The sequence below is a fragment of the Acartia tonsa genome, chromosome 8, assembly GCF_053477335.1.
Source record: "Acartia tonsa isolate MP-2025a chromosome 8, ASM5347733v1, whole genome shotgun sequence".
Classification (NCBI taxonomy): domain Eukaryota; kingdom Metazoa; phylum Arthropoda; class Copepoda; order Calanoida; family Acartiidae; genus Acartia; species Acartia tonsa.
The window spans coordinates 32411281-32437971 of record NC_137267.1 but is presented as its reverse complement, the minus strand read 5'-3'; the positions used below and the strand labels follow the sequence as shown (position 1 = coordinate 32437971).

The 26691-nt window shown below is 31.5% G+C and overlaps 1 protein-coding gene across 2 annotated transcripts in view; it reads left to right on the top strand.

The window, feature by feature from the left end:
- Window positions 1-26691, top strand: part of RhoGAP15B (RhoGAP_ARAP and RA_ARAPs domain-containing protein RhoGAP15B) — a 99477-nt gene that overhangs the window by 2744 nt on the left and 70042 nt on the right. Inside the window, exons 2-7 of one of the 2 annotated variants that reach the window (XM_080170113.1) lie at window positions 9604-9649; window positions 10463-10534; window positions 22146-22232; window positions 23479-23569; window positions 23982-24040; window positions 24829-24911. In XM_080170113.1, coding sequence (XP_080026239.1) covers window positions 9604-9649; window positions 10463-10534; window positions 22146-22232; window positions 23479-23569; window positions 23982-24040; window positions 24829-24911 — 438 coding nt within the window. Of the gene's footprint in view, window positions 1-9603; window positions 9650-10462; window positions 10535-22145; window positions 22233-23478; window positions 23574-23981; window positions 24041-24828; window positions 24912-26691 lie in introns of both variants that reach the window. The other variant, XM_080170112.1, reaches the window with a different exon arrangement.

The window sequence follows — 26691 nt, the reverse complement described above, 5'->3', positions numbered from 1 at the left end:
GTACCTATTTAAATCAAGTAAATTGAAAAATATGAAATCTATTTAAATTCAAGGAATGTATCTTAAGTTTCAAAAATCATTTGGTAAATACTAAAAAAATTATATACCTTCTTTAAATAAACTATTTACAGACCAAACAAAAATAAAATCTGACCATTTTTGTTGGATTATAAAGCTCATGAAAATTCAGATGATTTTGAAATAAATATTTATTGTCTAAAACAAGAACGAGTATTTCCGTAAGTGAATTAATATTTGTTAAACTCTTGAGAACTCATTTACACAGAATATGAACTGTACAAAATCGGACCCTTAAATTGATGGTCATCAAAATAACCCCTCAAGAATATTACAGTACATAAGAAATGAGTACTGAACTCGAGGGAGAGGACAATGGACGTTATTATTAATTCTCCTTTGATTTTATTATCTTCTGTTTTGGTCCAAATAAGGTTTAAGCTATTTTATGGGTTAATTAACCTCCTGAGATAAATTTGGAATTAAAGTATGAAAAAAACATGGAGTTTGGTTATAAATATTACTGACAGAATGACCTATATATAAAACTTGTAAATATTATCTTCTCTGTTAAAAATTAGAAAACCAAAGTTATTTTCTAAACATTAAGTCACAAGGAAAATTATGCACATAAGTAGCGAAGCAGAAATAACAATAGTTTTGAAAAAGAACAGTAATCCTATTATATAAAGTTATTTTTTTTTCTCGAAGGATCTCGTTAACCTGGGACCGATATGGTTCTCCTTTACAGTTTAGCTTCTCATAGATCCGTTAGTCTATATTATAAAGTTACATCGTGTTTTTCTGGCCGTATCAGCAAAATATCTGGACTGATTAGAATCTGCTTTTCAGGGGATATACCTATTGGTTATTATACCATACTTTTAACCTATTTATTGGGGATACCCCCTTCAGAATAAATCAGCCTTTTCATGCAAAAAATAACCATGGGCGTACGTACGTACAAACTAAGATTATAGAGAAGATGCGCTACTAAAAAAGTAAGTAATTAGAGCAGCAAAACCAAAACTTGTTAATTTAAATGTATTATGCAATAAAGTTAGGAAACCCTATGGCTAGGAATAAGCTAGTAAAGCTTGGATAGGATAATTGAAGAAAAAATGGAATTAAATCATCATAAAGTCAAGTAGCATTTAAAATTAATAAAAAAATTAACAAATAAAAATAGAAAAGAAACAATAAACTGTTATACAATAAAACCACAGTAGTTTTTATCCTAATGGGTTAACTTATTTCTCCCATAAACAGGCTGGATCCTAATGAACAAACAAATAAACTGTTCCAACAGCCAATTTATTTTTATATAAATATCAAAGTTTCAAGTTATATAAGATAATATTAACTATATATTTACCGAGCCTAGGCTTACAAAAATAATTTTCAAGAAATCTGATACTCTAGCTAAAAAGAGCCGGTAGTTTCCCTCAAATTGTCGAGTGAACGACAATTCCCCCGCCCTATTTAGAAATCCATTAAAAATAAGGTGGGTGGGGTGGGAAGGAGTTATTTTTTCGTTTGTTTATTAGTTAGTCAGGTTAGGTTATATTGGGTACTTGGTATCCCCAATAGTTTTAGGGAACCCATAGGGGTTACGATAAGTACTAAAACTTATTTTCAAACCTTATTTTAAATTCTTTCTAAAAATTTGGGGGGTGGGTGTTAGTGCTTGATAGGCACTGTAAGGGAAAGCACGAAAGACTTTTATGCATATAGTGAATCACCTTATTACAGAGAAAGAGGGGACTGTAGTAAATTCACTGGTACCCAAAGTTTTTAAAACACATTCTCTAATTAATAAGATAAAAAACTTTTTGTAATTTTATTAAATGTAATTAAGCAGTGTCCAAATTTTTCCACCACCAATAGTTTTTATTACAGTTTATTGGGATATTACATAGATTTATCGTCCATTGTCTTATCCCTTAATGTCCCTGAATTAATTCTTAGTTAAATACTATATTATGATGTATATATGCCTTTAAAAAAATGTTATATAATCTACTAGCGGCTTCGCCCCTAGCCTCTAGGGGCATTGCCCCAAGAGGTTTGATCAAACCAATTTTTTGTACTTTTCTTTTTAATTTTACTTTTAAAAAGTTTTTTTTTTTTTGGGGGGGGGAGGTATTTTTCATTTTTTGGGGGGGATTGGGGGTGTCCCACCCCCCAAGAAAATAGTTATAAACACTCCCGGGACCTATGAGAAGCTACCCTGTAAAGGAGAACCCGATCGGTTCAGCGGTTAGCGAGATCCTTCGCTACATACAAACAGACAGACAAACAAACATCGTTCTACTTTGTATTATAGATTTACAATATAAGGATTGACTCATTTAGATTATTTTAACATTAATTTTACTATATTCATTATAAGATTTTCTTTATTTTTACTGTATTACAGTTTACTATTTTCTAATTGATGCTGATCTACTTATGAACAAAATTGTCCATTAAAAAATTAAAGGATTTTTCATGGATTTTAAAGTGTAGGTAAAGCCCAAAGCACCTTTAAAACAATGATGTCACTTTTACATATTGCATATCTGGACCAATTTTCGGCGAATTCTATTTTTTTGTGCTAAAGCATTAGGCGTTTATTCGCCTTTTTATTCAGATTTTAAGTCTGAAAGTGTTTTAAAAAAATGTCTAGATGTTCTATGGAGTTTACAGTAGTTTATTTTTACATTACAAAAAGGCATCAGTGTTGATGAAAACCTTTCTTATTTAACATATATTGCAATTGTTATGTGTGTGCGTGTGTGTGTTGGTGAATTGAAAAAAAACATCGTTTAGTCAAAGAAAAACCAACGGCCTGTGAAAACGATACAAGCAGTTTTTGTGGTTACTAAAACGCATAAAATTACAGTTTATTTCAAGCTTGACATTGTCTGTTTTTCTACTGTTATATCTTAAGTTATTTTGTCTTGAAAATTGTCTAAATTCTCTAATATATCTTCATAAAATACTGTAAACAATACGTAGACGTGAAAAAGTGAAATTAATTTGTTTTCCTTTTCCCCTTTTTAGTAAGTTTTAGTTGCAAAGCTACTCTACAATTTTTATTTTCTGTGATATGTAACTATTGTTTTTGTAAGTAAAGTTTTTCTAAAAATAGGGTAGATACTTCCGAAATGGTTAGCTGTTTTAGTTAATAAATACAAGTTAGAATTAAACTTTGTATGATGATTCCTATAATAGTAAGGTACGACTTAGAAATGTAGCAACTCCAAAATCACATACCAGAAAGTCTGTACATACAATAAAAACAGGCTGATTTTTAACTTTTTGACAAAAATGTGTTGTATGATATTTTTATCCTTTTCATGGTACAATGTTATAAGCGAAGCATCTCCATATCCAAGTCCTAAAATGTAAGTATGTCCTTAAACAGTATTCGGTATTTAAGTAATTTTGCAACAAATTTAATTACAATTTTGTTTATACCTATACATTAATATATTCTGCGTATTCTTATAGAACTCTCAACAAGTTGTCCTAATGTTTCAGAGCTACGCTTTTATAAATGTTGTCATACTTGTTTTTGTGGAGTTTTTCTTTACAAATATGCACCTACTATACAACTTGCTTAGTTCGTGTGTGCTTACCTCCTTGAGGTCAGGAAAAAATGTGACTTACACAGCTATTATATGAGATACAATTCTAAATTTTGTTTTTGGTGACTTCTCTGTCTAATACAACATTAATAAAATAAAGGATAGTTGTTGTCGTTAAGGATATGCTTCTGATATTTAAAAAAGTGCTTCTACTCTAAAGTTCAATAAATCTGTTTGTGTGCCCGTAACTCTATTCAATATTTAAATGTGGCAAATGAACTTTCAGTAATATAATTTTTTTTTAATTTCTACATATGCCTATTACTTTGTCAGTATATTTGATTTGACAGGTATAATTTGAAATATTTTTTCTTTGATTAACTAATAATGTATGTTTTTATCCTTGTCATAACAAATAATAAGTATAGCACGTTAATTTGTTTAAATTACCTACTCTTAATAATAAATGCATTTTATATATTTGCATAACAAGTCAAAGTTCTATGCATAAGCAGCGAAAATTTTTAACAAGGGAGTGAGGAAGAGGCAAGGGCAAGGAGCGTCGGTAATTTAATTATCATTCAAACATTAAAGTAAAAGATTAGAGGGGGCACAAGCTATATGTTACTCTACTTACGGGGAGGACCCTGTGCCGACTTTCAATTGGGTTTGTAAATATCAGTTAATAGCGTCGGAAATATAAACACAGTTAAGCCGCTACTAGCAGACTAAAAAGGCTCCACCACTTTGGCCAGGTAGTTGTCTGGCTTAAACTTATACATTTACTATATAAACACAGACTAACTAAGCCAGATAACACATTTTTTGGTTTAGTTGGATAATCTTACCTCAATTCAAGAGTATTTTGGAAATGTTGTTTTAAATTCTATTGTCCTACCCATACCCCTCCCCCAATTAGTTTTCTTCTAAAACAGAAACTTAGGGATCCTAAGGGATAAGACAAAGGACGAAAAATTTATGTTCATCCTAAACAATCACCTCATCTGTAGAGTAAATTTTTTGGTGTTGAAAAGTTTGGATATTGGTAGTGGTTAGAATTAGAGTACGCACTTATAAAACTTTGGGTACCAGTATACTTTACAGTTCTATTCCTTTTCCCTCCCTGAAAACGACGTTTTGATGTTTATTTATCTCCTTTTGTCCTATCCCTCGCCGAACTAAACCCATGGTTGCAAGAATAGAGTGAAAGAAAAATTAATACAGTTAACTTTGAAGGCATAAATGTTGCATACAAAAATGCAGATTGTTTAAAACAGCAAAATTTTAACTGTTTAGTTTCTTTGCACTATTTTATTCTGTCAAATAAAAAGTGTATATAAGTTTAAATTTTCTTCTTCTAAACTATTAAAATTTTTTCCAAAGAATGTTTTTTATCAATATTTTGAAATTTAAACCCTTAGGTTTAAACATTCTAAACTTTCTACCAAGTAAATTATTATGATCAGATCTATCTAATATTGACGATTAAGACGAGCTAAGATTAAATATAGAAAAGCTTTGGTTTTTAGAATTATTATTTTACGATTTTAACTGGACAATGTAAGTTGAAGAACATAAACAAAATACTGATATGTCCATACATTAAAAACTATAGCTAGAACCCCAAATTAATCACAACAATTAATATTAGAAACTGTTGAAATTAACTAGTGGCTCCGCTTTAGCTTCTACGTTCGAAATCGCCCCTAGTATTTCATTTGATTTTCGTTTAATAAGAAAATACTCGGGGAAGGGGTACATTTTACATGGTTTTCTATATTATAAAGTAGTAAAAGATTTTTCTTCTGAAGCTTAAGATTTCAATAACTACCGAGTTCTACTTTTTTTTGAAAGCTTCGGAAAGGGTCAGGAATGGTTTAAGGCTATTTTTATTTTTTTTCAAGCCTGGGATGGTTTCATGCTATTTGTTTTGCTGGTAATGAGTCCCAAGATGCTAGTTTATTATATTTTGTTTAGTTTACTTGCTAATGGGCATAATTATTCATAAGTTGTTATGTCCGAACACCCTAGGTACTTGATTCTTATCTGAATGGGCTCTGTTATAGTTTTAGTGTAGCCTACTTTCTAAACTTATTAATAAAAATCAGGCTTTTCTAGTGCAGTGTTGTATTATGGTGTTTATTTTTAGTAGCGCAGATACTCTATAATTAAGACTTAGATGTCGGTACGTTATATATTACATTAGTAGAGTAGATGGAATGCCTTGGTTCAAAACAGGCGCAATTCAATACCATGTACAATATAGTTGGCACTTTCAGACAAAGGTCGTACAATTAAAGAGTTAGTTGTCTGTTAGGCGTTACTTAACCTTTAATCTTAGGTGTTTTGACAGGAAAGGAGAGAATTGCTCCTCTTAGTTATCCTTTGCTTTTGGACCAGTCGTTATTGGTTTCAGGCTAGCTAGAGGAGGGTTTTGGGGGGGGGGGTCCCTCACTCAACAGAAAAAGTCAACAATTTAAATCAAGAAAATGTATTGGGGGGGGGGGGGGGGGGTTATTTAAGTACCCATCACGCACTTATTAGTCTAAAAAGCCCATAGAAGCAATTATTGTCTAAAATATGTTAAGTTAGGTTAATTAAGGTTTGGTAGAGCCCCATAGTGGCTAGAAACTAAGTTTTATAATAATTAAAGATAATACCTATTGGGTTGGGGATTATTGATTTGTAAATCTTAAAAGACAGACGCACGCCATATAAATATTAATTTAGAAGCAGCTGGGCTGCTAAATAAAACAATAATTCGATGTATAACCTTCAATTAATTGTTGTCTATAATTAGAACTAAAACCTTGGGTAACACAAGGGATGTCATAATAGAGATATATTAGAAACATGGATGGATAAACAGACAAAGTGGTTTATAAAGCAGATATTCAGTTCAGTGGTCATAAAAAAGGATTTGAAAAGTACTATAAAATCACGAAACCTTTACATATCAATACATAAATGGTAGAATATCCGACTGACTTGCGTTCTAAGCAGTCTACCTTAATTAGAAGCTAAGAAATTCAAGTTTTATGGACTTACGGACAAAGTAAATTAAAGAGTAGCTCCGCTTCCAGTAAGCTGATTTAAATACACCCTATTCCTTTCTGTTAGTTTTTTTCTTTTGGTTTAAATAAAATAGGAAACCTGGCATTTAAAGGATTGGTTTAGGTGATAATCAGTATGTCTCGTTTGGATGTTTGTTCAGAAAAATCGTGTTCAATCAAATATAAAGACGACCACATTTTTGTAGTCTAGTCGGTTATTAGCTCATATTATGTGGTGGAATAATATGAGACTAAATGTAAACAAAAATCTTTGTCTGCTGAAAATTACTTTTTTAAGTTAGACGTATCAATGTGTGATTGCTACTCTAATATTAATATATATTTTTTGTTATCTTTAATTAGACCCCCAATAATGGCCAATAAAATAACAACAGTTTTAAGTTTAAGTTTATTTGTAGTGCTATTACTCTTAAGCTTAGATATTAGAATAAGTATTTTACTATATAAGAAATAAATTGTTTGTTTCTCAAATCTAATTTCCTATTTGAATTTTCGTCCTTTTGTCTATTAACTGAAAAGGAATAACTAAAAATTGACATTAACTTTATTCTCTATTATAGGTTTTGATAATTTAGGTGACAAACTACATACCACATAAAAAAGACCAGCTGATTTATCTAACATGGCAAAAAATTGAAGATTCTACTATTCATTTATTCTTACTCTGACAAATATGTTGTTTGCATGTTATTGCTGCGCTACTTTTGAACATAATCAACCTGGTTTATTTATAAGTGTACACTGTACATTATAAGTACTCAATATAAGATTTCTATCTAATATAATTGGCCTTTCTGTTACTGATATAAAAAATCATTCTATTTCAAGGATAATTATATTTTTTTTTAGTAGCGCATCATTAAGAAGTAGGAAATTGTCAATAAATCATTGTATATGACATTTTGAATAGAATGAACAGTTATTTTAAATACGAACACTTGAACTCGCGATTGTAGCCAAAATCAGGTTATAACTAAAACGTCAAAAAGCCCCCACTTCTGATTGTTAACATACATAGGTAGAAAAGGGTTATGCTTTGGCCTATTAGTTATTAAATTTTTATTACGACAGTCGGACGTACATATACTTTAGTTGTAGAGTAGTTGTGCAACTCTAAAATAATACAATATGAATATTTATTATGTATACAAACATATATTGAGAAATTTAAGGCGTTTTGGTGTTTAAGGTGTAATTATGTTTTCTCGTATCATTTGAATCCGGTGGTGGATAGGAACCGGTTCTCATCCATACGAAAAAACTATGTCTAGCATCGTATTATATCCAGCTTTCCACGAATATAAAAATGTACAATCATAAGATTAAAACCAGTTTTTTTAGCCCGTGCCTTCGGCACCTCGGGGTTAAAAAAACTGGTTTTTATCTTATAATTGTACATTCTATATCCGCGGAAAGCCGTTTATAATACGATGAAAAAAAATAAATATTATTGGGTTTCCTCAAATATTAAAATCAAAACTATCTATCTATCTCTCACATCTATCTTGAAGTGTAAATGGAAAACCCAAAATGTCTGCCCTATAAGAAGAAAACAAAAGTTTTAGACATTTATATCAAGATTAAATTCTGATATTTTCAAAATATTCTTACAAGGGTTTTTTGAGAAAATTAGATTTGAATATTTTAAGTCCATTTTTTATCCCCTAGGAGTTACAGCATAATCATGACAAGAAAAGCAAAAATTATTTATTTAAAATTTTTAACAACTTTGCTTTTATGAAGTCTTTCATAAAACCTCTCTATATATGATTTATTTAAGGTCTTAATTTCCGTGACCTTAGCAAAGCAACTGATAAAAATGGCCATGTATCAACTCACTTTAGGAGTGGTTTTATGAAGAACTTTATAAAAGCAAACTTGTTAAAAATTTTAGATAAATAATCTTTGTTTTTCTTGTCATGATTATGCGGTAACTCCTAGGGGATGAAAATTTAACTTGAAATTTTCAAATCTAATTTTCTCTAAAAACCCTTGTTAGAATATTTTGAAAATTTCAGTAATCTTGATATAATGCCTAAAACTTTTGTTTTCTTCTTATAGGGCAGACAATTTTTGTTTTCCATTTACACTTCAAGACATATGTGCTTTATAGATGTCCTATAACATTCGGAAAAGGGGGAAAGTATTAAAACTTATCAAAAGTGGTATTTTCACTGTGAAAAATAAGATTTTGATAATTATTTCAATTGAGCTTAATGATTGGTTTATAGAAAGCTTTGTTGGAATTTTTGATTAGCTATCTAAGGATGTTTCTAATTGACTTTTTGATCAGCTATCTTGGATATTTCTTAATGTACAAAACTCTGCGGAACTGATGAAAATCCAAAAATTGCACTAAATTAATCTACGACTCTTTCTTTCCTCCAATATTTACCAGATTAAGTATTTTACTCACAAGAATTGGCTAAGATTTATTTAGTTTTCATTGTCTTATCCCTGTATCCTTACTATTTCTTAACTTGTCAACTTTTTGATTAAAACCAAGCATCCCAAATTTCATAATAAAATTATATTACGTTATAATTTGTTAATATTTCAATTTCGCTTTCTTTAAAACAAGGATGACATTTATATGTAGAGCTCAAAATAATATGTAAAACTTTTAAATTTGCATAAACGGCATGGAAAATGTGACATAAGACTGTAAATTATACTATTGGTCTCAATAGTTGGCTTAAAAACTTTGTAGACTTTTATTAAAATATTTTGATAATTATCAGTGTCGAAACTTTTCCTCCAATGGAAATGGAAAAGAAAATATCCTATCCAGCTATACATCCTATTTACTTAACATAACATTTTTAAAACCGTTCCGAAATCAATTAATTTCTGCATGATAAAACTTTTTTTTAACCGTCCTGAAAACACAAGTATCGTATGGGTTCATGGAGATAATAATTCATTTTTATTTATTTCAGATCTGAAGAAAATCAGCCCCTGTATGAAAATGTAGATTTATTTAAGGTAAAAAACATTGTTTTTGTATTTGTAGTGCCGCTACTCTAAAACTAAATTATGTTCGTACGTTTGCCCGTCCTTAGGACCATCCATTAGAGTATGTTAAAAAAGGTTGAATTTATAAAAGAAAAATTTGTAATTAGTAGCATTCTTTGCAATTAATTGTAGAATTAGATGCTGTTAGTATTTTGTGAAAGCTTGTTATTGCTGCGCTTCCTATGGACATAATTGAGTTTTTACTAATGTGTAGCACAGCTATACGTTACTTCACAATTCTGTTGGTCAGTTAGTCTAAACGATATCTTTCTTTGTTGCGCTTCAATCTCCGCATCCACTCGTCGTCGTTGAGGTGGGTTATGGATTCGAATCTCGGCTCATACCGCGTCAAAACTACAGTTGCTATGTCAGATGCTTGTCATTAATAGTAAGAATAATGGGTATGCCTTTGCCAAAAATAACACAACTTATTACAATGTGCAGTTAGGACTTCCAGGCAATGGCAGTGCAATCGATGAGTTGGTTGTCTGCAATAGTTGGGATGTTTTTGCCTTGGGACCTGCAGTAAAGAGAGGCGATTTATTTTTTAGCGGGAAACGGAGGTAGCGCCGGTTTCGCCACCTTTTCTTCACAGTTCCACATTATACCTCTTTATAGCAACTGCCATACCAAAATTCAGTGCTGTAACCCCCTTTTTTTAGTTGAATTCCTTTGACTTTTAGTTTTGGTTTCAAAAAGTGTCACACCCGCCTCCCCCATTTTTTAGGATGACATAACTGTTTTGCTTCCAATTATTCCGCCAATCAAAGTGTATTATTTTAGGGAACAGACGATCCTTTTGGAGATGATTTTGAAGAGTCTCTAAAAACTGCCCCCAAGATTCCTATAAAAAGGGTAAATTTTGTCAGTTTTATGATAGCTGTTCTTAATCTTTATAAAAAATATATATTTTCGCACTTTGCTACTTATATATAAATAGCACCACCCTTGTTTAGAAACGAAAGAATGTATAAATAAATGAATAGTTATAATTTTAACCTAATTTATTTATAATATGATGTTTTAATTTTGCCTGAAGCAAGCTTGTGCTTTCTCTAAGCGAATTAGACTTGATTCCATTTTAATTAAACTACGGGCTTTGCCCCCATTCTCTAGGGGCTTTTTATTTACATCGTTAGGGATGTTTGTAAATTAATCGTCCATTGTCTTATCCCTCAAGATCCCTGGATAATACTTCGAATTTGGTTAATTTTTATTCTCTAAACTTCTTCTACAATAATTTTGATTCTCAAATTGATTGAGAGAGTGGGGAATGAATTTGATGACTTTTGTCCGTTTTACTTTCCCTGCTAAAACAGAGTAGTCTAGCTGTTAAAAAAAGACTTTTTTAGCGGATATGATTTCACACCATTATTATTAAACTTATCCTCTAATGTGAGAAACAATTAAATTTTTAAGCCACAAATTTCTGAAGAAAAAAATATTTAGAAATGCGGGAAAGATATTCTAAAAATCCCCCATACATAGTTTATTAAAGATCATATACCCCCTAATAATGGTTCTTAGCATCTTTGGCATTCTGAATATCAGGGTACATTTGTCATGGAGAGGGAATGGTAAAATCTAAAATAACATTTTAAGGGGGGGTAATTTTTTTTTTATATTTCTCATATCGGGTCAGCGGTCAGCCAGACAGACAAACATACAAACATCCTGTTCCTCTATTATAAGGCATAGGATATTAGCAGACATCCTTACATCGCCTTCAAAACAATGAACAAAAATAAGCTGAACAAGTGACTTTTTGTAATAGTTCCTAAGGCTGAAGATACTTAGTTGCAGAGTTGAAATTTAGAAACAAAATGCTTTAAAACTACACAAATAATACATGATACAATTACGTTTTTTTCTCAGAATAATTCCCATGTCCATGGAGAAATTTTTTTTGTGGTTACCTAGAAAAGTTTTGTTTAATCAAGTTAGGCGAACAAGGATGACATCTATAGAAGCCCCCCCCCCCCCCCCCCTATATTTCTGGCCCTTGGCCTACCTAGCCGCAGCGTTTGGCCCCCTATCCTGCTTAGCTGTAGTGCTCGGCCCCCTAGAGGTTAGATGCGGGAGCTCGGCCCCCTGGCCTATAAACTAATCTGACTAATCGCTCTCGGTCAGAGTCATAGTTTTCTAAATTGAAAAAAAAGTTTCTACGAGGATAAAGCCACAAAAAAGATTACTGGATCAACATATTTTTGTTTTACTAAGAGGAATCTAGATAGAAGCCTAAAACAACCCCAACATTTAGATTTGATAAAGAAATGTCTACAACCATCCATTCGCTAGAATAGCAAAATCTTAACAGATATTTTCATCATTTCGATAAAATGATAAAAACCGGGATTAAAACCCTCTTTCTAGTAATGGTTATTTAATTGCTTTGTTACTAAGATACTGATTTTATAATACAAGTTTAAAATTTTTTTTGGATTATTCTAAAATACTTAAAGTTACAATTGAAGCTTTCCATTAAAGAGGGCTAGAATTACCCTAAATGTAGGAATACTTCGCTTTTTCAAAATATTTTTAGGGTGAAATAATATGAGAATTTTTTTCTCCCCCTATTACATTTTTATTTCGCAATAAAAATTGATATTTAATATCAAATTATGAAAAACCACTAAATTAGAAATAAATATAAAATTTTATAGATATTTATTTTCATATAGTTAGGGTTATTAGCGCAGCTACTCTATAACTAATGTATGACTGTCTGTTAGCAAACATTTATTTAAATTGGCGGATTTTCAATATACAAAAATCATATTGCTGAAACAATGAATTATCCTTTGAAATTATCCTATTCAGCGTTGTGGAGCCGTAGCCGCCATATTTTAGCCTTTATTTTCACAGCGGCTCCGACTTTGTGGATAAAAACGGCGAAACGACCGAGCCGTTAGCCGTTTCGTTTTTCAATTTTTTGATAGTTTTAGGAAAAATTTACCTACCAAGGAGTACTCAATACTCGTGCCCAGTTGCACAACGAAATTCGGATTCTAAGTGACATTTGCGAGAAATCAAGAAAACCTAAAAATCTAGGAATCGATTTAGCACTCAAATTAATATACAAATCTTATTAAAACTTCGTGTAAATAAGTAAAATCTAAGATTGATTAATCCCGGAAAATTTCAGCCCTTTATCTTAAAAAGGAATTGAGAAAATCACGAAAACTGTGAAATCTAGGAATCGATCTAGCACCCGAAATAACAAACAGATGGACAAAACAATGTATAGATTAGATGGGCATATGTCATATCTTCACTAAAAATTTCAGCTGTCTATCCTGTATAGGAGCCGAGAAAATCATGTTTCCCCCATAGCATTACGGACTGATGGACATAGTGAATTATAGAGCAGCTTCGCTACTAATAAGGATGATCTCATCTATGAAACCAATGATAAACATTTTAAACAGTAATATAACTATAGATTTAAATGATTTATATAGTATGCTTTATAATCACAGGACTCTTCATATATTGGGCAATTTAAACAGGACTAAATATACACTCATTACGGACGAGTACGGAAACATCATTATTTACAAAAGCTTTGCTATTAATGTAGTTCCTTAGCTATATTTTACTAGTCATACTTTCCATAGACAAGGATTTTAAAAAAAATCCTGTATAATTAAGTATCTGGATGTGTCTTTGTGTTTATGTGGGTTTGTTCATTGAGATTTCGTAAACGTCCAAAATTACTTTTCCAAATAAGATCAGTATAATTGGAGTTGCCAACTTTTTATGCCAGTAAGAGTTGCAGTGTGGAAGGAGGGGGGTCACCACTTTAGTAAAACTTTAACAGAAGGATTACCCCTTCCTTCTTGTGATGAAAACCTGAGATGGTAAGGATGTGCTACTATTATTTAATTTTTGGGATTGCTGTTTTTTATGAGACTGTTCCCTATCTTTACTTTTCTTAAGAAACCTACAAAGTCATGTTGATATGAAATGTTGATTTGAAATTAATACGATTATTATAAGATTGATTGATTGATTAAGATAACAAGTACAATTATGCCCAGAAGTAGGAAAAGAAAAAAGTGATATAAATATCTGCCAAGGACAATCATGTTCATAACTAGCACATCAATAACAAGAGAAAGAACAAATAGTATAGTACAGTCTCTGTGCACTGTATCATCGACGATGTTACTCTCCTTACGTAATGGCAAGCACATGCGAACACACACGCTTGCAGTATAGATAATCTATATATGGAACTTTATTGTTGTTGTTTTTAAAAGTAGAGAAGGCTGGGGAAATAATAAAATATGCTAAAACCACCCAGTAAGTACATACAAATAGGGCCAACAATTTTTTTAGATCTTTTGCTTCAGGCAAAAACCTTACAACTTAATATTAAAGGATATTGTTTTACCGATTTTAACAGTATAACATTTTGCTATTTTTGAATTTTACCAAAAACAAAATGAAAATAATTGAAACTCATTCTCTGTCTCTTTGAAAAGTCGTGATGATATAATTTATTTACTTTTTAAATAGAAGTTTATTAAGTGTAAATAGCTACTATCGTAGTAGCGTAGCTACTCAATAGCTAGGGTATGTCCATACGTCACTACGTCCGAATAAAAAACACAAAACTTAACGATGTGTCATATTTTGTGATTTGGTCCACTACCTACAAATAATTCAAAGTTAACTTTCTTAATAATTGTCTAGTAATATTTTTTCCAGTATGGCTTTGAAACTGATTAATATCCGCTGTATTAGAATCGGTTTTAAGCCATACTGAACTCGGGGCTAACAAAACTGGTTTTAATCTTGTAATTGCCCTTTTTTTTATATCCGCGGAAATAAGATATGGATAAGAACCGGTTCTCAGTCATACTTAAAAGTCATGTATGACATCGTATTACAAACAATTTTCCACGAATATTTAAAAAGTAATAAAATAAAAACTAGTTTTGTAAGCCAGGCCTTCGGTCCCTCGATACTAAGAAAACTGCTGTAATTCATTAATTTTCATTTTAATATCCGCGGAAAACTGTCTATGAGATAAATATCTATAATTTTACTGCAAACTACACATAAATACTTCCCGAACTTTTTGCTGATTTAAAATAGCATGTTGTTGCTGCGCTACTGATTTAAATAATTATCCTTGTTACAAGAAAGGCTTTATATAAGTGTTGAGATATCTAGACAAGATTAGACAATGGATGGTAATCCCTCTTCCAGTTTATTAAGAGTGAAGCTTTTCTATAATTAGAGTTGGTCCGTCCGTACGTCTGGAACTGAAAGCCTTTTCCAATTAATTTAGGCATGCTATAATAGTCCTATCAAACTTTGCAGGGTGATTCTTGTAGTAGTTAGGTAGGATTGCGAAAGTGTGGCAACTCTATAATCGTTACCAGAAAGTCCGTTGATTTTTAACTTTTTGAACAACAAATTTTAATGTTATATAATTATCCTATTGATCTGATTTTTGGAATACTGATTCCTAAGACAACAAAGTACAATGTAATAAGCGAAGCATCTCCATAATAAAGTCCTAAAAATGTAAGTATGTACTTAAACAATATCCTGTATTTAAGCAGTTTTGCAACAAACTAACTTACTTTTTTGTTTATACTTATACATTTATATTCTAATTATTCAGTTCTATCACTCTACAAGTGTTAATGTTGGTTTGTACTACCGTTTCATAGCTTTTCTTTTATGGAATATGGATGTTGTTATCCTTGTGTATTCAAATCTGCCCTTGAAGTCATAATTTGAGAAGTGATTTAAATAATTTTAACATTTAACTCACATGTTTAAGGTAATTTAAAAGTAAACAAGGATGACAAAATACTTTAATGGGAGAGATCTGAAAATAATAATAATTTAAAAATTTTGTATCTTTGTCCGTTTAGATCTACCTTTTTAGATCCCAGTATGATTTAGAACATTAAAATATATTTATAAGTCTTGGGTAGGTTCTAGGCTATTTTTCTACCCACTTAATCACCCTTTGTGTACAAAGCTTCTAGTTTATAGGGGTGCAGTCGCTATTTCTTCATACAATAGTGATAATTTGAAGGTATAAACAGACAAATTAAAAAATAGAGTAGTTACGTTATTGACAACATTTGCCAACGAGAAACCAAATAGATGACGAAATTTTTACTTGGTAAAAGTAATAGACAAATTACTAGTGTAATATTTTCATAGTTCGGTTAGAATGTAGATGGGATTAGAGCTCCAAGTAAACTAGATATACATACAAGAGAGCAGCGTGTCGGAGCCGTTTAATTTTGATGCGGCTCCGGCTCCTACCTTATAATTAATATATCAATTTTTGTTCATTATTGAATTTGATAAAAAAAATTAATAATATAGAATATTTTGCTTTTATTTGATTAAAGCTATATAAAAGTAGAAGGATGTGTGTCAATTTATTAAGTAACAATAGTTTTTCAGTTTATTATATGGAAATAGACCGTTGCCAAATTATAATATTACTTTAAAAAATCATTTTTAGCTAATCTGGAGCCGGAGCTGTTTTTAACGAAAAATACGGCTCCGGCTCCACCAAAAATGTTGCTGCTCCCGGCTCCGGCTCCGAAACGCTGCAAGAGAGGGAGGGTTTATTCGATTGGTAATTTGTAAGTTTTAACATTTTCCTTAGAACCTTTTTATTAGTTTTACCTTGTAAAAAAACTATTTCTTTCTCTAATTTCTTTGTGTATGTTAATGTCATATTGTGTCGTCCAACCGACGCGATCAACTGACCAATTATAACTTAAGTATGTGTAAGAGTAGTTTCGCTATAAAAATGGCCATTTTGATCACTCTAAAATATTTCTATTATGGTCAAGTTATTGTTTATTGTTAGCAGCTACTCGATAATTAGAGTATACCCTTACGTCCGTCCGTTTATCGGTTTCAGTATATTAACTCAATTAAATGAAATTTGCTATTTTTATAAATTTCCATTTTCATTTATAATTTTGTAGTTATTAAATATATCGTATTCTGCAAATTTTATTTCATTTGAAATTGCTAAAAGATATTTTTGTGGCATAATATTGGTGTAAAACTTATTTTCTTCTGTAACTAAAAGGAAGTGGGTAAGAAGGGGGGGGGAGTGAAGGAAGTGGGTTATAGAGAAATTGTCACTTGTTTTTCAGAATCCTGATCTCTTGTCCCTGTTTGCATCATGTTCAAGGGGGAGGGCTGTGGATATATACCCCCTCTACCAAATATTTCCAGATTTGTTTTTGTTTGCATTATAGATTGGCTGCACTACTTATTTGGAATATTGGCCTTGTTAAAGTAATTTTCACAGTACATTTGGCCAATTTAATTTGAAAAGTACAACAAGAAATTTTTAAATCACATATCACATTGTTTAATAAGAAGAGGTGTAAACTTCATTTCCGCGTAAATATTAATAGAACTAATTGACATTATCGCCAAATTCAGATATATGTATTTGAAAATGTATTTGTAGCAAAAAAGTTTTAAAGTTACATTGTAAAAGTTGGATATAGTTAGCTTTTTGCCTTTTCTCTCATATTCGCGATTCTGATCTCAGGGATCTTAACGGATAAGACAATGGATGATAAATTGCTGGATATACCAAAGTATGTATATTGTATATATAAAATTAACTATGGAAAAGGTTGGACCTAGTTAGTTTGTTTTAAACTAGCGGCTACGCCCCTAGAAGCTTCTAGGGGCACTTAAGTCGACATCATTCCATTCTAAATTTGAATTTCAAAAGAGTAAAAAAAACAATTTTTTTGGGGGGGGAAGGGGGTGAAGACACCCTCCCCAAAAATAGTTTAAAACCTTCCCAGGACCTATAAGAAGCTTCACTGTAAAGGAGAACAATATCGGTTCAGCAGTTAGTGAGATCCTTCGAGACAGACAAAAAAACGCTTGCTACTTTATATAATAGGATACTCAACATTTGACAAAAGTCCTTAAGTTTTCAAGTCAACCAATGAGAGAACGTTTTAGGTACCTGTGTAATTTGTAGTCCAATGTCCCCTCCCTCCCTGAATAATTCATGCCTGTTTAGTTTTTTGGAAGTGTTGGCACACCATAGAAGATTTGTCATTAAAACATGAATACAGGGATAGGACAATGCATGGATAAATTATTTATTCTCTAAAATATTATGTATTTATTTACTACATTTATTGAAATAAAGAAAAGAGATCAAAATTTACTGAAACTGTTTTCATTATTTTGGTAGCAGAGCTACTCTATAGTTCGAGTGTCCTTCCATCCATAGAAATTGAATGGGGTAAAATTTAAATTCTCAGCTGCAGTTAAAAACGTACCTATTTTATATAGGAATCATCATCCAATGTTTTAAATCGACAGGATAATTCTAACATGCCTAAATACGGACCAATCCTAGATATATAAAAGCTTTGCATTAAAAAAATGAAAATCAACGGCTGAATAAATCTTTTTTTCTGTGAAAGAAATCTTGAAACGGTTAAATGTAATGCTTTTGTAAAAAGTTGAACTACACTGATACGCGGAATTTAGGGCTGTCAAGTTGGTTTTGCGCTGCAACTCTATAATTGGTGATTTTTCGTTAAAATCATATAATCCATAGATGCGTACTTTTCTTATATTAGTTTTGGTACATTTACTTCTTGACTAAATATGTTTTATTTTACATGAATAACAGTTTCAAATGTGGCATCTACTTCGTTTCTTCATGCCTTTTAAAAAAAATAATTTCATATGTTGACTAATTATTCTTGAAATATTACTTTATATAAATAATATAAGACTGTATATTTTACTATTTTATACTATTTTGTTATTCTTATCTCATCAATATTATCAAATGTTATTGCTTCGTTATTTATGTACAAAAATGTCAATGTTAAAAAACTTGCTAGAAAAGATCAACTGAAAAATAGCATTGAGAAATGAAAATGTTGTTGATTACCATGTCTACCATATGTCGTTGTTCTTTATCCTCTATTGCTCCATTACAAATATCTTATCCAACAAACTTAGGACAATTTTAAAAGAAAATAGTTAATAGAATAGCGAAGCTACTTCATAACTATGGTACAAGCGTAAATGTACCTTCATTACATTGTAGCAATTAGACCTAAAATTTCAGCCTTACAATGATTAATTGGTATTTTCTTAGCGCAGAGGATATACAAAGCCAAAGTATAACTCAATCGTCTCTTGCAAATCTTTTGCTTCAAACAGAAATAAAACATTACTACTTTTTTTAGTTTGCATTATAGATTGGCTGCGCTATTTTATTTGGAATATCGGCCTTGTTAAAGTAATTTTCACAGTACATTTGGCCAATTTAATTTGAAAAGTACAACAAGAAATTTTTAAATCACATATCACATTGTCTAATAAGAAGAGGTGTAAACTTCATTTCCGCGTAAATATTAATAGAACGAATTGACATTATCGCCAAATTCAGATATATGTATTTGAAAATGTATTTGTAGCAAAAAAAGTTTTAAAGTTACATTGTAAAAGTTGGATATAGTTAGTTTTTTGCCTTTTTTTAAATACGCGATTCTCAGGGATCTTAACGGATAAGACAATGGATGATAAATTGCTGGATATACCAAAGTATGTATATTGTATATATTAACTATGGAAAAGGTTGGACCTAGTTAGTTTGTTTTAAATACTCAACATTTGACAAAAGCCCTTAAGTTTTCAAGTCAACTAATGAGAGAACGTTTTAGGTACCTGTGTAATTTGTAGTTCAATGTCCCCTCCCTCCCTGAATAATTCATGCCTGTTTAGTTTTTTGGAAGTGTTGGCACACCATAGAAGATTTGTCATTAAAACATGAATACAGGGATAGGACCATGCAAGGATAAATTATTCATTCTCTATAGATCATAATGTTTTAAAGTATTTTTTTTGAGTAAAATTATATAATGACATACAGAAAAGTTATCAAATTTACTGAAACTGTTTTCATTATTTTGGTAGCAAAGCTACTCTATAGTTCGAGTGTCCTTCCATCCATAGAAATGAAATGGGGTAAAATTTAAATTCTCAGCTGCAGTTAAAAACGTATCTATTTGATACAGGAATCTTCATCCAAAGTTTGAAATCGACAGGATAATTCTAACATGCCTAAATACGGACCAATCCTAGATAAAGAAAAGCTACGCATTAAAAAAAATGAAAATCAACGGCTGAATAAATCTTTTTTTTTTTCTGTGAAAGAAATCTTGAAACGGTTAAATGTAATGCTTTTGTAAAAAGTTGAACTACACTGATACGCGGAATTTAGGGCTGTCAAGTTGGTTTTGCGCTGCAACTCTATAATTGGTGATTTTTCGTTAAAATCATATAATCCGTAGATGCGTACTTTTCTTATATTAGTTTTGGTACATTTACTTCTTGACTAAATATGTTTTATTTTACATGAATTACAGTTTCAAATATGGCATCTACTTCGTTTCTTCATGCCTTTTAAAAAAAATAATTTCATATGTTGACTAATTATTCTTGAAATATTACTTTATATAAATAATATAAGACTGTATATTTTACTATTTTATACTATTTTGTTATTCTTATCTCATCAATATTATCAAATGTTATTGCTTCGTTATTTATGTACAAAAATGTCAATGTTAAAAAACTTGCTAGAAAAGATCAACTGAAAAATAGCATTGAGAAATGAAAATGTTGTTGATTACCATGTCTACCATATGTCGTTGTTCTTTATCCTCTATTGCTCCATTACAAATATCTTATCCAACAAACTTAGGACAATTTTAAGGGAAAATAGTTAATAGAGTAGCGAAGCTACTTCATAACTATGCGTAAATGTACCTCCATTACATTTTTATCAATTAGACCTAAAATTTTAGCCTTACAATGATTAATTGGTGTTTTCTTAGGATATACAAAGCCAAAGTATAACTCAATCGTCTCTCTCTTGCAAATCTTTTGCTACAAACAGAAATAAAACATTACTTCTTCATATCATGCTAGCGGATTCGCCTCAAGTATCTAGGTGCTGTTTTATTCGTAGAGGTCGTGAAGGACAAAAAATAGCCTAAAACCATCCTAAGACTTAAATCTGAAATAAATTAGTCAGAAACCATCCAGGTAGCTGTGTAAATAATGAAAATGAAGAACTCAATCGGTTTAATAGTTATGGAAATCTTAAGCAAGAAACAAGAAAAAACTGTACTACTTTATTTTGTAGGATAGTTGTCCCCCTTTCTGATTTCTCTAACACCCCCTTTACTTCCCTTTTTATGTCATTTTACAACTAGAATATTTAATTAATTCAAAATGAAAAAATACCAGTTGTTGATTATAAAAAAAGCTCGATGATTTTTACCTTTATATGTTTGCTAAGTTGAAAATTGTCAATTATAACGACATAGGAATGAGAATTATTTCGATTGTGACTTGAAATACCTCATAGAAATTCATAAAGCTTTCTACCAACTTCCTTTTGGTTACATCCCAAAACTTAGTTTACCACTAGTTTAAAATGAATTATATTTTAAAACTACAGCTCTTTGATGTTTCTAAGTGTGTCCAATGTTTTATTTTGGTTAAGAGATTGTTACAAAAAATCACATTTTAGGAATTTTGTAATTTTTTGCATCATTGTACGACCATATAGTACCTTTCTCAGTATATGAAGTTTCTTCGTTACAGCAAATAACATTAATTTTATTTGAGCAATTTTTAGAAGAGCTACTTCTGTATAATAAGAACGATTAATTGAAATTATCCATTCATGTCAAACAAAATTACCCATTCTGTGGATTAAAATTATTAATTGTAATGTTTTGAGATTGCTAGTTTGTAATCAAACAATCAATTTTTAGCCATCTTGGTAAAAAAAAACTTTAGATACCAGTGTAATTTACAGTATCTCTTTCATACACATACCAAAATCGCTGTTTTTCTGGTCGTAAAGTTGCTTTGATTTTGTAAAAGTTATTACAATTGGACCAAATGACATTTTTCTAAAAATAAAATTTGTTTCATTATATCAAGTTTATTTGTTTAATTAATATTCAGGGATACGACAATCATTGTCTCATGTTGAATTGTCCCTTTGGTAGCTTGAAGATAAAAACGTTCTGTCTAATATACTTACTCCAAGGGGTTTGAATTTTGTTACTATCATTGAGGGAAGACTGATTTATCGTCCATTTTCCACTCCCCATATGATAGGACACATGTTTTTAATTGATATATCATTATTGTTGGATTGTCAAGATTTCAAACACTTCACATAAATTTTAACTTGTTCGTAGCGAAGCTACTCTATTCCTTAAATGTCCGTTAGGCTGAGATGTTTTTTTTGAAATATATGAATATTTACTCTACTACTTACTTTGTCTGTCAAATACATCTAATTATCTAATTATTTTCTCATTATCTGTCCATCTATATCTTATACATATACTTTTTGCTTATTTACTATTTAATTTTCTTTTATTTTCAGTCCAGCTTATCAAATGGTGGGTTTATAAAAGATGAAGTTTCAAGTCCAACAACTTCGTTTGGTTCACCCTTTAGCTCTCCTATAAAGGTATCTATTTATTTGTTTATTTTTATACCGCGTCATAATTGAAGATGTTATATTTTATTGTAATGATGCTATGATTTCTTGTGATATAAATAGAAAGAAAAGGGTATATGCCTTGGCCCATAAAAAGTTGAAACTCACTACCATGAACAGTTAGGACTGCCGGGCAGTGGTGTGCACAGCAATTTACCATGGGGTGTGTGAAACCATTAGAAAGTGAAAATGGAACAGGCCTTTCCAATTACAAATTTAACCCCTTACAGTCGGGCCCCTTGCCGCACCTTAATAAGTCGGGGGGGGGGGGGGCGTTCAACGCCCCCCCCCTTATTATCTCAGTTCCTATTAGAGCTAGAGAGCAAGTCCCCTGTGTTATGATGAATTTCCGACCTTAAGTAAGTCAAGGTCAATTTTCGCTTTCCTTTGTTTTTAGGTCCTTTTTTACTTATAAATTTCAAACGGCTGTAATTTTTTTTATTTTTGAACCTAGAATAAAATTTATTTTGCAGAAAATGTTTATCTTTATGTAAATTTTATATTTGAAGTATCAAAATATAATTTCAGCGGCCGCAGCTGTACTTGGCAGCTGCCAGCCGCCGCAGTCGGCGGTCGGCGGGAAAACGGCGGCGGATCTTTATGAAATTTTAATACATTATGTAGACACGTATGATAAGCTTAAGTTTGAAATTTGAAGTCTCCAAGTCAAAAATTGCGGCCACAGGAGCCTTTTAAAGATTTCTGGAGACCTGGAGGATCAGGACCTGCAGGATCATACCTGGAACCTAAAATTGACTTGAACACCTGTATTTAATATAAGGATGTACTACTAGAGGATATTTTAGTATTTTGGTAAGATAAAATGCTTTGTTTAAGTCAAAAAAATATTTTTTTTTATATTATATCTATCTATATCTATTTACCCATATCTATCTATCTAGGGTACAGGTTCAGAATCTATCTATAACTTGCCTGTGTGGCCACGGTTACCTATCTATTAATCAATCTCTCTATCTGTCTAATTACCTATATCTATCTATCTAGGATACAGGCCCAGAATCTATCTATAACTGGCCTGTGTGGCTTCTCTTATATATCAATCTATCCATTAATCTATCTATCTCTCTATCTACCTATATCTATTTATCAAGATACATATTCAAGATCTATATATAATTTGCCTGTATGGCTTCCGTTACCTGTCTATTTATTCATTAATCTATCTATTTATCTATCTACTTATCTATCTATCTAGGATACAGGCCCAGAATCTATCTATAACTGGCCTGTGTGGCCTCCACTACCGGTCAAACAGATTTCCAGATCCAACAGCCAAACATCAAACAACAGGTTCTTATATATTTCTTTTGATTTTATATTTAAAGTGTAATAATTAAATTTTTGTATTTTGCCGACTGATTTTTGTGTGAAGATTCTCAGGGACGGAGGGACATTTAGCTGTTTATCACACTGGTCCCCAAAGTTTTTCAATGACGTTTTCTTATTTGTTAGCTCAACAACTTTGGGAATTTGAGTTATTGAATTTTGATTCGTTGGCTCATTAAGTTGAGTGTTCAAACGTTTCAACCAATAATTTTGATATATATAAGAGGTAATTTTGTGTTTTATCATCGCAGATGTACATAAATTTATCGGCCCTTGTCTTATCTCTTTAGATCCCTGGAAGATTTCCCTGACAAACTAGCACTTTATAGCTTACATTTTCTTGGAGGAAATTTTATTTTTATGTTTATTTTAGATTATCAACAAGTTCTACGCCTTCAAGTTTATTCAGAAGAAATCCAAGTTTTGATCAGGTAAGACGTTTCTTTTGCACTGTCGACAATGTCCCTTCAGGTTTAATTGCTTCCTTCCTGAAAAGAAAAATCCATTGTTTTATATGTTGCAAATTGCCAAATAGACCTATTTTAGATAAAAATTTAGAGAAGCTTTGCCTATTACCGTGTCTACTTGGTTGTAATTACCTCCTCAAAAATATATTAATACCATCTTGTAAGTTGTAAAAAATGATAATATTTCAATGTTAGAACTATTAGAATTCTACAAGGTTTGAAACTGAAAGGGCGGTTTTTACATGCCCAAAATTACGATCAATAGTATATGTTCTTGAGTCGCTGTCAACGAATGGACGTATTACAACACAAAGGGGGGGGGGGGGGGGGGGGCGAAAGTGACACTTTTTGAAACCAAAACTAAAAGTCAACAAAGGAACTCAACTAAAAAAAGAGTTACAGGTCTGAGATTTTGCATGGCAGTTGCTTTATAGGGGTACAATATGGAACTGTGAAGAAACGGCGGCGCAAACGCCAAAAACCGCCGTTTCCCGCCGAATTTTTTTTTGCCTTTTCTCGGCGGTTTTCGGCGGTTGCGCCGCCGTTTCTTCACAGTTCCATATTGTACCCCTATAAAGAAACTGCCATGCAAAATCTCAGACCTGTAACTCTTTTTTTAGTTGAGTTCCTTTGACTTTTAGTTTTGGTTTCAAAAAGTGTCACTTTCGCCCCCCCCCCCCCCTTTAAAAATGTGTCGCTTAAAAAAAATGTAAGAATCGTAGCTACTCTATAATTACTGTATATATTATCAGGACGACGATACCGACTCTACCTACTCCCTACCTGCCTGGCCACCCTTGCCAGCTAAACAACGTGTTATTTCTCAACATATAAGGTATCTATATATATATATCTATATCTTTCTATTTATCTATCATTCTATCTTTTTTTCTGTATCTATAATACAAAGTAGCTTGATGTCTGTACGTCTGTCTGTCTGAAGCTTAAAATCTCATTCCCTACTGAACCTGGGCTCTACTCTTCAGGGGAATATACATACTGGTCCTGTGGTGATTTTAAATTATTTTCTTGGGGGAGTGGGATACCCCCAACCCCCCCAATAGGAGAAAAATCTACCCCCCACACAAATATTTTTGTAAACAAGAAAAGAATGGGGATGGGGGAACCGCACCGCATCATGGAGGAAGAATGGGTTGTTGATTTAATCGCCAATGGTTTATAGTACCTTAAAAATATTTCTTTGTTTGTTTTAAAAAGAGGCATTTTAAACTTTGAAAGTAAGCTAACAAAAACAAATTTGTCCATATTAGCGCAGTGATTATTATAACTGAGAGAAATAAGAGAATGTACTTACTCTAAAAGTGATGTATTTTATCCTGCCGGGCTGACTTACAGACATAAGCTAATTAAAGAGTAGCTAAGCTGCTAGAAAACCATAATACAATTTGCATTTTCTAGTATTTAGCCAACATAAACTTTTAGTGCTTTATGACATTATCATTCCTAGATTTTTTATTCTTATATTGTAATGTTTTTGTAATATGTATATAATCGATAGCATATAGAATCAATGCTCAAAGGAGTAATTTAATTGTGTATACTTTTGAGGGATAAAAAATCAACTAAAATCAATATTGAAGTGGGAATGGGGCTTAAAACCACCCCCTTTAAGGCCGTATATTAACCTAGGTCGAACAAGGACAATTATTTTCATATGTTGGGTAGCTGCAAAAACATTATAGGAAAAGTTTATTTATTTGTTGGCCTAAAAACTTTAGACATTTCTATTGAATCTTGATAAGGTAGAACAATATAGCATTGTTCGAACTTTTCAATCAATGATTTTAATCTATAGATGGGACAATTTTGTTCAAATCATTAGGGATGTATATCAATTATCAAAATACCTGGTTTAAACTAGTTTTTGTGTTTGTGTGTACCAGTCTGAGAGGATTTGTGTGTGTTAGTGCGTGCAAGCTAGTGTTTACTGTGTCATTCAATAGATATTTATCGCATCGTATTATAAACAACTTTCCGCGAAGTTAAAAATTTACAATTAAAAGATTAAAACCAGTTCTTTTAAGCCCCGAGAAGGCACAGACTAAAAATGGTTTTAATCTCATGATAGTACATTTTTATATTCGTATATTCGGTTTAGAAGCCATACTGAAAATAATTTTCCCTGTTACATTTTTAAATATTATTTATTTGAATTCGCTTACATAAAATTAAGTTACAATATTTTACAATTATTGGGAAACAGGGTAAGGACAATCAAAGATAAATTCTTCCCTACAATTAGTATGTGTAAAACTCTGGCATGGGTAACAAGTAAATAATGGGGAGTTTACTTAGTTGAAAAGTGATTTAACCGTGAATATCCCATATCCCTGGACTAATTTTGCTTATATTTTCCTTAAAATTTTCTCAAGATTTATAATTTTCATTGAGATTATTTTTCTGTCTATCCTGGCATTTTTTTAGTAGCGAAGCTACTCTATAATTTGAAATGTCCGTCTGTCCGTCTGTCTTAGTTTGGGGGAAACGTGATTTTCTCGGCTCCTATGAAAGATAAAAGGCTGAAATTTTTTGACAACATTCCCATTATTAAGGAGCCCAATTAACTATAAAACATCAATGGCGGTCGGACCGCT